This window comes from Haliotis rufescens, unplaced genomic scaffold (assembly GCF_023055435.1).
Source record: "Haliotis rufescens isolate VD_foot unplaced genomic scaffold, xgHalRufe1.0.p SCAF_9, whole genome shotgun sequence".
Classification (NCBI taxonomy): Eukaryota; Metazoa; Mollusca; class Gastropoda; order Lepetellida; family Haliotidae; genus Haliotis; species Haliotis rufescens.
In genome coordinates, this window is record NW_025964383.1 from 30,679,921 (window position 1) to 30,692,592 (window position 12,672).

Sequence of the window (12,672 nt, forward strand, 5' to 3'; positions counted from 1 at the left end):
TGAACGTCCAATCACTACTATAGCAGTTTCAAAAATACACAGAACACACTAGAAAAAAGAGTCTAACTTACTGCTCTGTGTGTGCATGCGTGCACACAAAGAGGATTTGCTCGTAAAGACAAAACACTTTATCACTCATTTCAAGCGTACAACCCATTTGCCAAGGACATTTCTATACACTAAACTGCTGAAAAAGTGCCGAAATATTTTAACACTTACTCAAGCTAAATATAATATATGGCAGGCAAATTGAGAAAAAGAAAACATTTCAAATTTAAGACGGCAGTTGGGTCGAATATCGACTTCTGAGAATGCCTAGATACATAAATGTAATCAATTTATAGGCACCCATGATTAAGTTCTGCAATAGTCATTCATCCACCAATTAAGCTACTTATCCAATCCTTGCTTATCTATTTCATTGTACATCCGAGTCATCATTGCTCGAAGTTGGCAAAATCAAAGCAAGGAAATTTGGCAATGAAGTTTAATTTAGGCTTCAGGTATATGGATGGTATTAGATTGTTCAATAATAGCCAAATAGCCAAGTTAACTTTCCCTTTTATCTTGAACAATATTCCAGCCTTTATGGGTGTACATTTCTCAATTGTTTAGGTACAGTCGTGCTTGTCCCCTCCACGATGCCCTTTCCACGTTGTCATACAACTCTCACTCTAAAGTTGTTTGGTCAGGATCAAAACATTCAAAGCGTCAGTAAATATTTCAAAACGTTTATGATAGACATTTCGAAATTTGAGGCAAAAGTTACAGAATTATTGCCCATGCAATTCCCTAGTTTGACTTGTACCATATGTTCCCGTGTTTATTCAGGTGAATAACTGACTTGCCTTTGCATGTATTTATGGCAGGTGAGACCGGTGGGGAAGGTCTGCTCGTCTTTTCGCGAACACCTGGTATCATTACTATTTGATAGTGATTCATAAACACATGCTTATGATATAGTTGAGATTGTACGATAGACTTAATGGAGATTTCTTATGATTATCAGAATGATTTTTGTCGCTTTTATGAAGTATTATATATTTGTATTTGACGTTCGTAAACATGTATCAAGTGATGCAACTTTATGTGAATGTGATAGATACAGTTCATATCTGGAGTAGTGTGTAAAATATAAGTTTAAGCTGTTATGTATGTCAGCTGACATTACTCAAAGCAGTGTTGTATATAAAGATATTTGACTTCGAAGGGTAACAGGGGGCACGGGTGGCACAGTCGTCTAAGGCGCCGCGATTCGCTTTGCTGATTTGCTTCCCTTGGGCACTCCAGGAACCTATGATTGTGGGTTCGAATCCCGGTTCGCCCCGATTATGTTTCTAGGTTTGTCAGCACCATACCGGTGCTCGTGGGTTTCACCGAAGTGGTAAACGTCTGAGACCTGCATCACTTCAGGCTTTCCTCCCACATTAAGCTGACACGCCGTGATATAACTGGAATACTGTTAAAAGCGGCTTTAAACCCAACTCACTCACTCACTCACTCACTCGAAGGGTAACAAGGATTTGAACTGTTTGTTATGTAAGATGTGGATTTAGTTTTAAATCGGGGTTATTCTAAACTTTAGGTTCAAGCATAGAATAGACGATTATGGAAACTCATGTTTTATGGAAAAATGAATCATCACATATGTTAAACTGTCAGAATATTAAGTCATTGATAACTATGGACTATAAGTCAGAAACATTAATATAAGAGAACATACAAGATTCCTCTGCATGATAAATGAGACAGTGAGTTTAACGCCACTTTCAACATAATTTCAATTATATCATATTGTATGAATGGCATTGTGTATTCATAGCTTTCAGCCATGAGAGCCATGACAATTTATACTTGTCAGAGGGATACACAAAGTATCTGATCTAGACTACCAATTGTTGGACGTTCATTTTGCCTCGATGGCTGACTTTTTGTGCTGGCGATTAGGTGCCACACTCTAGGAGTGTGGGCTCGAATCGTAGATGGGACTCAACACCCCAAAAGTACCAGAATGAGTACTTTACTAATAAAGTGTTATCCAAAATATAATATTTGTAACATTTCTTAATGGCATTCGATATATGTTTCCTTTCAAGTTTATTAACATGATAAGGATGCGCATAAATGAAAATTTACCGTTATGTTCTTTTTATTGATCGGTTTTGTCAAATGAATGTGATATAATTGTACACAGACTGATAACAAATCTATACTTGCCTTCTATTCCCAGAATGTATGCATTTCTTGTCGATGGAGATGTTCTTGATTTTTACTCATTTTCTAATAATTGCAGGCAGGATGTGGAGACTACTAGTAAGTGCACATATATTTGTTACAAAATTTAAGAAAACATATATGCATGTAAGGAAAATAATTATTGATATTTACTATCTTTCTGTACAGCTGCCAAGATTAAATACCATTTATATCTATAAATAGGCGACAATCACAAGACTAGTAATGTTTCCTTAAAGAGTTGAACATTGTTTAACGCCACAGTCATCAATAATAAAATTGTTTAAACATTGTCAGTATAAACTTCATGTTTCATTTCATGTTCCAGCAAAATATCGCAAAGGAGGATGAGCATGGTCTATGTCTGGGGACAAACGACTTCTTTCGTCCGGGCCTAAAACAGATTGGAAACAGTCTCTATGAAATAAGAAGTTACTTCATTCAAAAAGGTAATAAACGTAATCATTTTACGGACTGCCTTCAATAATTTTAGCAAAGCATATATTTTATAGCATGGACTTCCTCCTGATGAGTTTGGTGAGGCTATTTTATACACATTTTATTAAAATCTTCGAAAGACATCAAAACGTGTTACCCCTTGAAACGTTTAACAGTGCTGTCCAACTTTTATATATGGGCTAACTTATTTGGTTAATTTGATCTGTGTAGTAAATAGAACATTTTGTAACCATATTTAGATCTGCTGTGTTGTAGTCTTTTAACAATATAATGTGTAGGAAAGAATTACTCATCCGTCCACATGATAATCACAGTCTGCAAATTAAGATTCTGTTATGTGATACTTGTTAATTAGCGGTGTCACAGAATTGGCATAGGACCATTCTTCATGTAATTGCGTGCTTTCAAGAACTGTATATTTGTATATTTTCAGATGGTCAGAATATTGTGCCAACAGACCTAAGAACCCCTTTAGCAAAAGTGAAAGAACAACTCATTGAGCACATAGAAAATCACGCGTTCGACTTTGTATTTGATCCTCTGACCAATGAAGTAGTAGACGATCCAAACCCAAAGGCTGGACCATGCTTTATGTTCTTAGCCCATTCCTTATCAGTAGTGCTAGATTTCCCCACATCACCCCGTCCAAGCCACACAGTGTGTGATGTATTCCTGGCACTACCTACACAACCTGTGATAGTTTTGTCACTAGTTGATGGAGATGCAGAGTCTCCTGAGGCAGTGATGTACAATACATCAGTGAACAGAGAAGTGATAGAGACACTCAGCAGATTCACGGATGAAGATGTCAATTCCATACATGGAGTCATTCATACGTCGATCCTCGAGGACGCTGCCTCATTTGAGACTCGACTGAAGAAGTTTGCAAATGATTCTTCACGTTTTGTCACAAGAGATTCTTTGGTAATGACACCTGGCAGATATGAGAAAGTACTCACTGCTTTCTGGGCTGGCGTTGCTGAAACAAAGTCGGTGCTTAAACATACTGGTGACACTGATGGTGATTGTCTGAGATTTCTCACCAAAGAACAATGTGTCATTCTGGTGGAGAACATAAACAATAAGGATGTCCAGGTGAAGTGTGCCCCTGGAAGTGGAGCCACGACGTTGATGCTGGAGGTGGCCAGGAGACTCAACCGACAGGGGGACACTCTGCTGGTGTGTAGGTCACGGGAGGAGAGGGACAGACTCAGGTTTGTATTTAGATATAGCAAATGTAGAGTGTATACAGTCGGCGTACTTATTGGTTTGTGCCACCAGTAACATTAGAATCGTATCAAGTCCGGTAACAACATAAAGCATCAAACAATCCCATTCCTTTCTTGAATAAGTCTGCAGAAAGAAGCCTTAACTTAAAGCCTTAATGATTGTTTGAAACCATCACATGATATGAGTTCACTTTTGTAAAAACGTGTTTCCAGGTTGGTGTACCCATCAGCTGTAGCAGCAGAGGATCTCAGTACGGTTGACCTGTCCTCCTGTGTGAATATCGTGGGTGAAACCAACACAGTCATGACACACGCAAGCAGTCGGAAGTGGCGATTTGGAACATGTAAGTATATTTACATATGACAATAAATTCAGTACTCTATAGTCAAAACCAGACTCTTTGTCGTTAATACATATACTTCCTTGTCAGATCATGAATGTTATTTTTAATCTCATAAATGTGGTGAAAGAAAGAGAAAATGAACACTATAGCATTTTTTATGTGTTGGTGATACAAAAAATTATTCTATGTTCAGGTAACCAAAATTTTTTGTTGACGACTTGCATTTTCTTCATTTTAGATGTGACTGATATTAAGCAACTGACGTCCCAAATACGTGAGGCAGAAAGGGTAATGTATGTTGTAACACTAACCATTTCATGGCAGGTTTTAGGGGTGTGAACGTTTCGATTGAGACAGGTATTTTTCTTCACAGATATTTTGAGTAGTCACTTCCGTGGGGATGACATGAACAAATGCATCTCATGAGTTTGTTTCCTGGGCAGGATTGCCAAACACTCACAACCAATGAGACCAACAACATGTTATGTGAGAGCTTCCACGTCCACTCCATATAGCCTTCTTTTATGCAGTGAACACTTAAATAACAACTAGCTGCTATTAATACTAGTCAGTCGTATCAATACCCTACCTCCATATGGTGTTTGTATATTTCCACAAACCTACCCATGACAAAACGTTTTACAGTGATAAGGACATGTTCATTGAATACCCATAACTGGTTGACTCAAAGCCGCTTGTTCCAGAGTTGCTGATTATTAACAAAGTTTTCATTTTATGTTTACAGGAAAAAGAAGGGATTGAGAAACAAATAGATGTTTTGTCTGATGGTAAATGTTCATTACAAAGTCACGATAAATAACGACGAGAGAGATATGTGCAAATAACAACCCAAATAACCCTGATGATACGACTCTCAGCTACAGTGTTGGTACCTATTATACATACTTTAAGGTTTAAGTAAATTTGCTTTTTTTCAAAAACATTTCAGATGCTTGGAAGAAACAGATTGAATATCTCCTCAGGGATTTCGGTGTGCTGAAAATATTTAGTTACAAACTGGGACAAACAGGACGTATGACTGTAAGTTGCTGACATTAATTACCTCAACATAGATAGATAGATAGATAGATAGATAGATAGATAGATAGATAGATAGAGTGTGTTTGTCGTTTGAATGAGGACAAATGAAGCGAACATAAAATCACACACACAGATAGAAACATATATAGCAAAAAACACTGTCATTACACACCCTTAATAACAAAGATACGCCCCTCTTATAACATACAACAACAGTAACTGTGTATTAATGCCACTTTGGTATTTTTGTTTATTTGCAGGTTCATCAACTCCAACATAGTCTGGAGGACAAGCCACATGGGCTTACAACAAGCAAAGGTCACTATGAATGTGAGTATTTCCATCCATGAAGGCAATGCATGTGTTGAAAGAATGTTATAACCATGAACTTGGCTAAAACAAAAACCCGCTACTTAATGCAGTATAGAGCTATTATCTTTATAAAACTGCTTTGGTTAATGTTTACTGGGGGTGGGAGATGTGATGACATTTCGAACAATTATTTCAGATGTAGAAGATATTCTTTCTTCTTATCCATTTCAGCCTTGGGCGGCTGCAGGCTACTCTCTGTCACACACGAGGCTCAGTTGTCAGACCTACATGACGGAATGAGACAACAGAAGAATATGTTTCCTCTTCTAAGATCGGTAGGTCTAGAAATTACAGAGAATTAGGTTATGAATCGCAAGCAAAATAATGACTACCAAATAAGGTATGATACTGAAAATGCCATTGTCTATACATTTTGTTTCAGGTCATGATCAAAGATAAAACGCTTCAGATGTATCACGAGGTTAAAATGGCCCACTTGAGGAAAGGTATGTAGTGTACATAATTACACAGATGATTGACATGTCCTTGGAACACAAAGTAGCCAAATAGATACTGCATGTCCTAATTCGTCCCCTCCTCCATTCCACCTTCCCTGTTAAACCTCCATTCCTCATATTGGCCTTTATTCACCTGTACTCCACAAAGCCTTCATTACAATACCTCTCCCCATGACCTTCCTCCAGGAGACGTTTTGGTCGTACTTCAGCCGAGTCATCAAATTGGTCCCGTATACCACGCACCCCTCCCCTTCATCCCTTGTCAAGCTGCTCATTCTTCCCTCGAGCACCTCGTCTCTTATATCACTTTTACTCTGTCTTACCTCCACATATCATAGATCACATGTCACATTTCTGTATTTGAACTGTTATCGATCATGTTCTTGTCTCTTTCCTTTCTTCTACCACTACTACCCATTATCCCTATTCTTCCATCTGTGCTTCAACAGTTATTCCATCTCTCATTCTGTAACCATTGCATCTTCCTCCTTCTGTGTGTGCTTCATCTTTCCATTCTCCCATCTGTCTCTCGTTATTCCTTCCTACACTTAAACATGTTGTACCAGTGGGACATTTGCCTTTACAGTGGTTCAACTGGTATATAGCATGTAAGTGAGATGAGTGTTCATAAACTGATATATTTCAAAGACATATATAATACAACAACTTAATTGTGATTGTACGTTCTCTTTGTATTTTCAATCTTTCAGCTTTGGGTCCAAAAGAATATACAGAATCGAAACAAAATTTTACGATGGTAAGGTGTGACCTACATATCTATAAAAACCGAAAATGTTCTTCCAAAAATACTGTAAATCGTGTATTAAATGCGGCTAGTATATTAAAATACAAAATTTCGGAATACAATGTTCTAACGGCATCTTAAGATTTAAAGAAGTTTTTGCTGAGATGTTTTGCCAATAATTGGCTGTTAAATGGATTACATTGTTTTCTTCAAGATCAAGGGAGGTAACGTTTCATTAACTTTTCAGTTTGTCCATGTCGAAAGTCCAGGCATTGAGCAACAGATGGGTAAGTTTCAACATATTATTACTGTTTATTATTGTTGTTTTTTAATCGATGCAATATGAATAAATCGAAATTACAATGACAGCATGTTGCTGCTGGTCAAATGCCTCTCAAACTACTGAAAATGTCAACACATTTCTGTTTTTGCTTGTTGCAGGAAGGGTTTACATTGAATCGAGGAATGCAGGAAAAGAATCTAACATCCAAGTATGTAACTAACAAGAATCTCACGTTCCTAGCCAGGTTATAGTTTCACAAAATTAATCTTATTAATCAATGTTATATTTTGATTATTGGATATTTAGGAAATGTGCATAGTATCGTTAACTGCAATCTGATAAGATCAGGATTATATTAAACTTCTTCAACAACCAATATAATATCTTAAGAATCACAGATTACATGACTGTATATATTTCAGCCAGTGCTGAAGGAAGGTAGCCAGACAACCGAGCTGGAAATGGAGGTACAGGAAACAGATGGAAAAGATCTTGAAAGTCGTAAGTATCTGCAGCTAAGAGTCCTGTGGAGATATTTCTTATATGCCACTTTTGCTCCAGTATTTCTTTCCTGCAACAGATTGCTTCCCTCAATTTGTCTCTGCAACTTTCAAAACAAGACATACAGTCATTCATTTATTGAAAGGGTATCCTCGTATTGATTGGTGTTATAATAGTCGATGTTTGTCTGCAGGCTCGGGAGAACTCGACATGCTTAATCAAGATCTGGACAACCTACTGAAGGTATGATCATATTTTTAATAGCAAATATATCAAATTAATTGACCTTTTTAACAGCAATTTACAATGTGCATATAAAAACATTCACAAACATTCATAATAGACTTTCTTGTTTCAGGACAGGGATCAGAGAAAAAAACAACTCCACAAATTATTCACGGGTATGTATTCAGATTCTGGAAACGTATGCATTCAACTGAACTTAATTGAATGTCCTGCACATAACAAAATTACTGTCACTACTACTACTACTACTACTACTACTACTACTACTACTAATACTAATACTAATACTACTAATACTGATACTAATACTAATACCGGGGCGGTGGGGTAGCCTAGTGGATAAAGTATTCAAAGACCTCGGTTCGATTCCCCACATAGGTCAATGTGTGAAGCCAATTTCTGGTGTTTCTCGCTGGGATATTGCTGGATTATTGCTTATATCGGCGTAAAACCATACTCACCCGCTGACTTACTACTTCTACTACTACTACTCCGTTATATGATAATTAATGACTCATCGTTGATAATGTACTGCTCAAGTACTTTCTTCTCCAGTGGAGTGGCAGGCTACAATGAAGTACCTGACCAGACACACATCGGTCTTGTCTTCGTTAGACATGGAGATACCAGGGTTCGAAGTCGTGAGTATTGCAGTTTAGCTACTGAGTGAGATGTCTGCATGTTTAACGTTTGTTTTATGTTTTATTTTACAGATCATTTCCAATTTTGGTAAAAATAATAATATAGGTTTATGACCATTAGAGTTTCTGTTTTTTTTCTGAAAATGATACAATCCTTATATCTTTAATTGTAGTTAAGAAATAAAATCACCTTGTGTGTGATAGTCCACTTCTGAACGTCAGACACCTAGACATTATGCATGTTCCCCAGGATACTTGGAAGTCATCTTATATCATTGTTTCAGGGTGCACCAGACAGACAGGAAACAACCATCACGGGACGAGTCCCTGCAGTACCAGCATTGCCAGCATTATCTACAGAAGGTTATGATGAAAGTGGGGAACAGACAGGACCTTCAAAAAGTAAAAAGCGAAGACTTCATGTGAGTATGACCACATGTCTTCTATCCATACACTTGTCTACATATCTGTTCTCAGCATTGTAACATTCTTGTCAGAGAACATGAAAATTAATCATGTTCCACCCGTGACGAAACTCCCTTCTGATGTTTGAAACATTAAAAAATTCCCTTCTGGGTGAACCTTGCAAGTATATCAGTATTCAATTTGCTCTTACAAATGGTGTACAAATGAATGTACACCATCCCATGATCCTATGTATCCATGACAGTACTATTAGATTACATTTGGTGCCATCGTACCCCTACAGCGTGGATCATTTCTCATCATATCAATCGCTGGATTGTCTGAGTGTGGCGATAAACAACACACGCACGCACGCACGCACGCACGCACACGCACAAGCACACAAACACACACACACACACAGCTTGAAACGATTATACAAGCTTTGCTACCAAACTGATATATTGGATGCGTTCGGAAACCAGATGAATGAATTTGTTCTTGGTTTTAACGCATGTTCTTGTCTAGTATTTACCTTGTACCTTTTCTTACAGATCGATGGTTCTGTAACATCACAATCTGACCACACGTGTGATGGCCGAGACCACAATAAAGGTGAACCACAACATGCAGCATGTGATGTATTTAGTTAGCAGCAACTACATTGAGTGTGTAATGCAATTGCCCAAGAGATACTATCTTCAACTAAGGCTATTGTAGAGATCTCCACTCATCCAGAAAATTGCCAGCTATCCAGTGTTTATTTGACAGTTTTATAAGTTTGATAGATATAGGTCACAAAATATTTCATGAGATTTTTTTCTCTTTTGGTAATTATCAGAACAGGAATCTCAAAGACACACAAGAGCTCCCGTTCTGATTCACCAGCTGAGGCAATACCAACAGGGACGACTGACAGAAAACCACCTGGCTGATATTGCAATGAAGGTAAATAGCAGGGACCAATATCAATAGAAAAACAGATATCTAATCTATTATCGACCTGACTACTAACACGTACCTAGGATAAAAACATATCCCCCAAACAGCCACTCCATGAATGTCTTTGTCGTTTAAAAGAGGACGAAAAGAAGCGAACATAAAATCTGCGTATGTATTCCCGCTTCTCATGCACTGACCTGATTAATCTTAAATAGTTTATGAAATTCACACACACACACACGCACGCACGTACGCACGCACACACACACACACACACGTGTATAGATAGATAGACAGACAGACAGGTGTGTGTGTCTGTATTTGATCTTTGTGTACTTCATGTGCTCAAGTCATTATTATCAGTATGTTCTACTGATATTTGAAACCTATATATTCGGAGATACTTTGAAATATACATATTCATAGCAATGTTTACTGAATTGAATGTATTGTGATTTGATATACATGTATATGGTATATGGTTATGTATATGCTTAGAGATCGGTACGATCTGGGTGTGGGGTGGTTTACAGGTCTGCAAGCTGTTCATTAGCAAAGTGAATTTTCAAAGTATTAATTCAATGCTTGGACGGAAATATCATGATCTTTTTCATGCGTTGATCCCCTTTGTGTAATTGTACTACGCCTTTTTTCTCTTTCGGGATCTGAAAATGTTGATGATTAAGTTTGTCATTTGGATTATGTCTCAGTACTGAAGGAATGTCATCCTCCATTGAACTCGTGAACAGCTGCCTGAATAGTGTCACTGTCAGTTCTTGGTTGATTTCTGTACAACCAAGGATTTTATGACATCCTGTAAAACATGGCAACACGTTGCTGGATTATTTTATCTTGTAGATAATCAGGGAAAACGAGCAGCAACTCACAGAACTGAAAGCAAAGAACGATAGTCTGGAAAAAGGTTTGTACAGTTAGGTGACAATGCTTATGGACAAATCTCTATTGTTGTGTTCTTATTGAAGTTTCCGACATGCACTGTATACACAGATCGATGATGCTATTATGCTGGACTTCTGTAATACAACTGCTGACAAGGAGCATTGTCCCAACATCGAAGGAGTTTATCTTTCACGTGTAGTTTTGTTTCAATACTGAAATTGTTTCTGAAATTAGCCGTGCTTCATAAAATGTGATGGAAAATGAGGCTTAACGTCGCGTTCATGTTTATTGCACTTAAATAACGCCGATTTTATAGTGCTAGCTCACTCAGATACCATGCCATAGTTTAACATGAATACCCCACTCTGACATGGTAAAATGATTCCGAGCCAACCAGTCCTTGTTCAAGCCCCTTAATGCCGAGTGCCAGGCAGGGTAACAACAGGTGCCATCTTTTACCGTCTTTTCGAATGACGCGGCTAGGGATTGAACCCCAACCTTCTGCTCTTCGGGCGGACGCTCTATAACTAGCACACGGAGGCGGTCACTTCACATACAGTTGTGTAAATTTTATGTTTTTGCAAATAACAACGCACTATTTAGTCATTCATTTGATCAATGTTTTATTCTAACAAATTTGTTGACAAAACCCATACCTGGTAACCGGAAACATAGCGACACGTCCTAAAATAGGGGTGGTATAACAACTTAATTTACAATGTCAATATTGGACCACCATTTGATGCAGGTGATGCAGCAGGTGCGCATTGAAGACACGAAATGATTGAAAACAGCCAGGGGGTTGTTGTTCAAAATGGCAAGCAAAGCTTGGCCCAACTTAGCTATATCGTTACCGTCTGGTTCTGTTACTGTTGTAAGTGTCGTTCCATCTCAACCCAGGCATATTCCTTTGGGAAGAGGTATGGAGAAACACCATGCCATGACAGTACAGCAATGTAATGCTGCCTCCAAATAGTTGTTCCAACACTTGCAACATGAGGTCGGATTGATTCTGCTGTAACGTGACGTTACGTCCCTGGATTTGCACAAAGGGTAGAACATAATCTCAAACGATGTCGTCCCGCTAGCGCATGCCATTCAAATTACCATTAACAATGATGAGTTGTGTTCTCAGTTGAGTTGTGATGCCACCCCATACAATGACATCTCCAAACCCATACTGACGATGTTGAGTAACGCAAGCACAGTAAACGTTCTTCTCGGTGCCTGTTGGCCCTTACACGACCTTCCGCGCTGACAACTCAGTCCTGTCTTCTGAACCTTATATGCTGTCAACACCAAACTAGACGTGACTGACGGTGATTTGGAGGCAACATTTGGGGTATCGCTGAACGTTGTGGTCAGATATTTTGCTTCCTCAACCGGTTGTGTGTGGTTTTGCCACTAATTGGTCTCAACCTAGGACTTGTCCGAGCTGTTTATGTAGCAGTTTGGTATCGATTCCGTACATGTACCAACCGAATACGGTTAGCTTGTTGACATGACGTCACATATTTCCAACCGGCCCGTGGTGCGTTTCGAGTGTTGCCATGTCATAGATGATATTGTGTGTTCGATGAACATGAAAGTGTCTGACAACTTTGTTTTGCGCCGTCCCTGTTTGCAGCATACCCACGGCACATAGCCGTTGCATTGGGTAAGCGTTAGTTTCCCAAAAGTGTTTTGTTTATGAGCACCTGATATATAGACAATTATTGTGTGCTTTTGACAATCAAAACAACGTGTGTGAGTATCATGCTCCCGACAAACATTCAAAGTGTGCGCCGTGAATGAACATGCACGTGCGAATTGTGAATTTCGACATTAAAGTCGAGATGTCTTTGTATTGAAAGATGCATATGTAACGGTTA

General features: G+C 38.4%; 1 protein-coding gene across 3 annotated transcripts in view; it reads left to right on the plus strand.

Annotated features, from left to right (window-relative positions):
• Positions 1–12,672, plus strand: part of LOC124118569 — a 132,965-nt gene that overhangs the window by 49,736 nt on the left and 70,557 nt on the right. Inside the window, exons 12-28 of one of the 3 annotated variants that reach the window (XM_048390496.1) lie at positions 4,506–4,555; positions 5,013–5,055; positions 5,217–5,308; positions 5,569–5,638; positions 5,852–5,955; positions 6,063–6,126; positions 6,849–6,895; positions 7,131–7,170; positions 7,325–7,374; positions 7,589–7,667; positions 7,861–7,910; positions 8,026–8,068; positions 8,469–8,554; positions 8,839–8,976; positions 9,514–9,574; positions 9,801–9,907; positions 10,760–10,823. In XM_048390496.1, the coding sequence (XP_048246453.1) occupies positions 4,506–4,555; positions 5,013–5,055; positions 5,217–5,308; positions 5,569–5,638; positions 5,852–5,955; positions 6,063–6,126; positions 6,849–6,895; positions 7,131–7,170; positions 7,325–7,374; positions 7,589–7,667; positions 7,861–7,910; positions 8,026–8,068; positions 8,469–8,554; positions 8,839–8,976; positions 9,514–9,574; positions 9,801–9,907; positions 10,760–10,823 (1,188 nt within the window). The remainder of the gene's footprint in view (positions 1–4,505; positions 4,556–5,012; positions 5,056–5,216; positions 5,309–5,568; positions 5,639–5,851; positions 5,956–6,062; positions 6,127–6,848; positions 6,896–7,130; positions 7,171–7,324; positions 7,375–7,588; positions 7,668–7,860; positions 7,911–8,025; positions 8,069–8,468; positions 8,555–8,838; positions 8,977–9,513; positions 9,575–9,800; positions 9,908–10,759; positions 10,824–12,672) is intronic. The other 2 variants (XM_048390495.1, XM_048390494.1) reach the window with 2 other exon arrangements.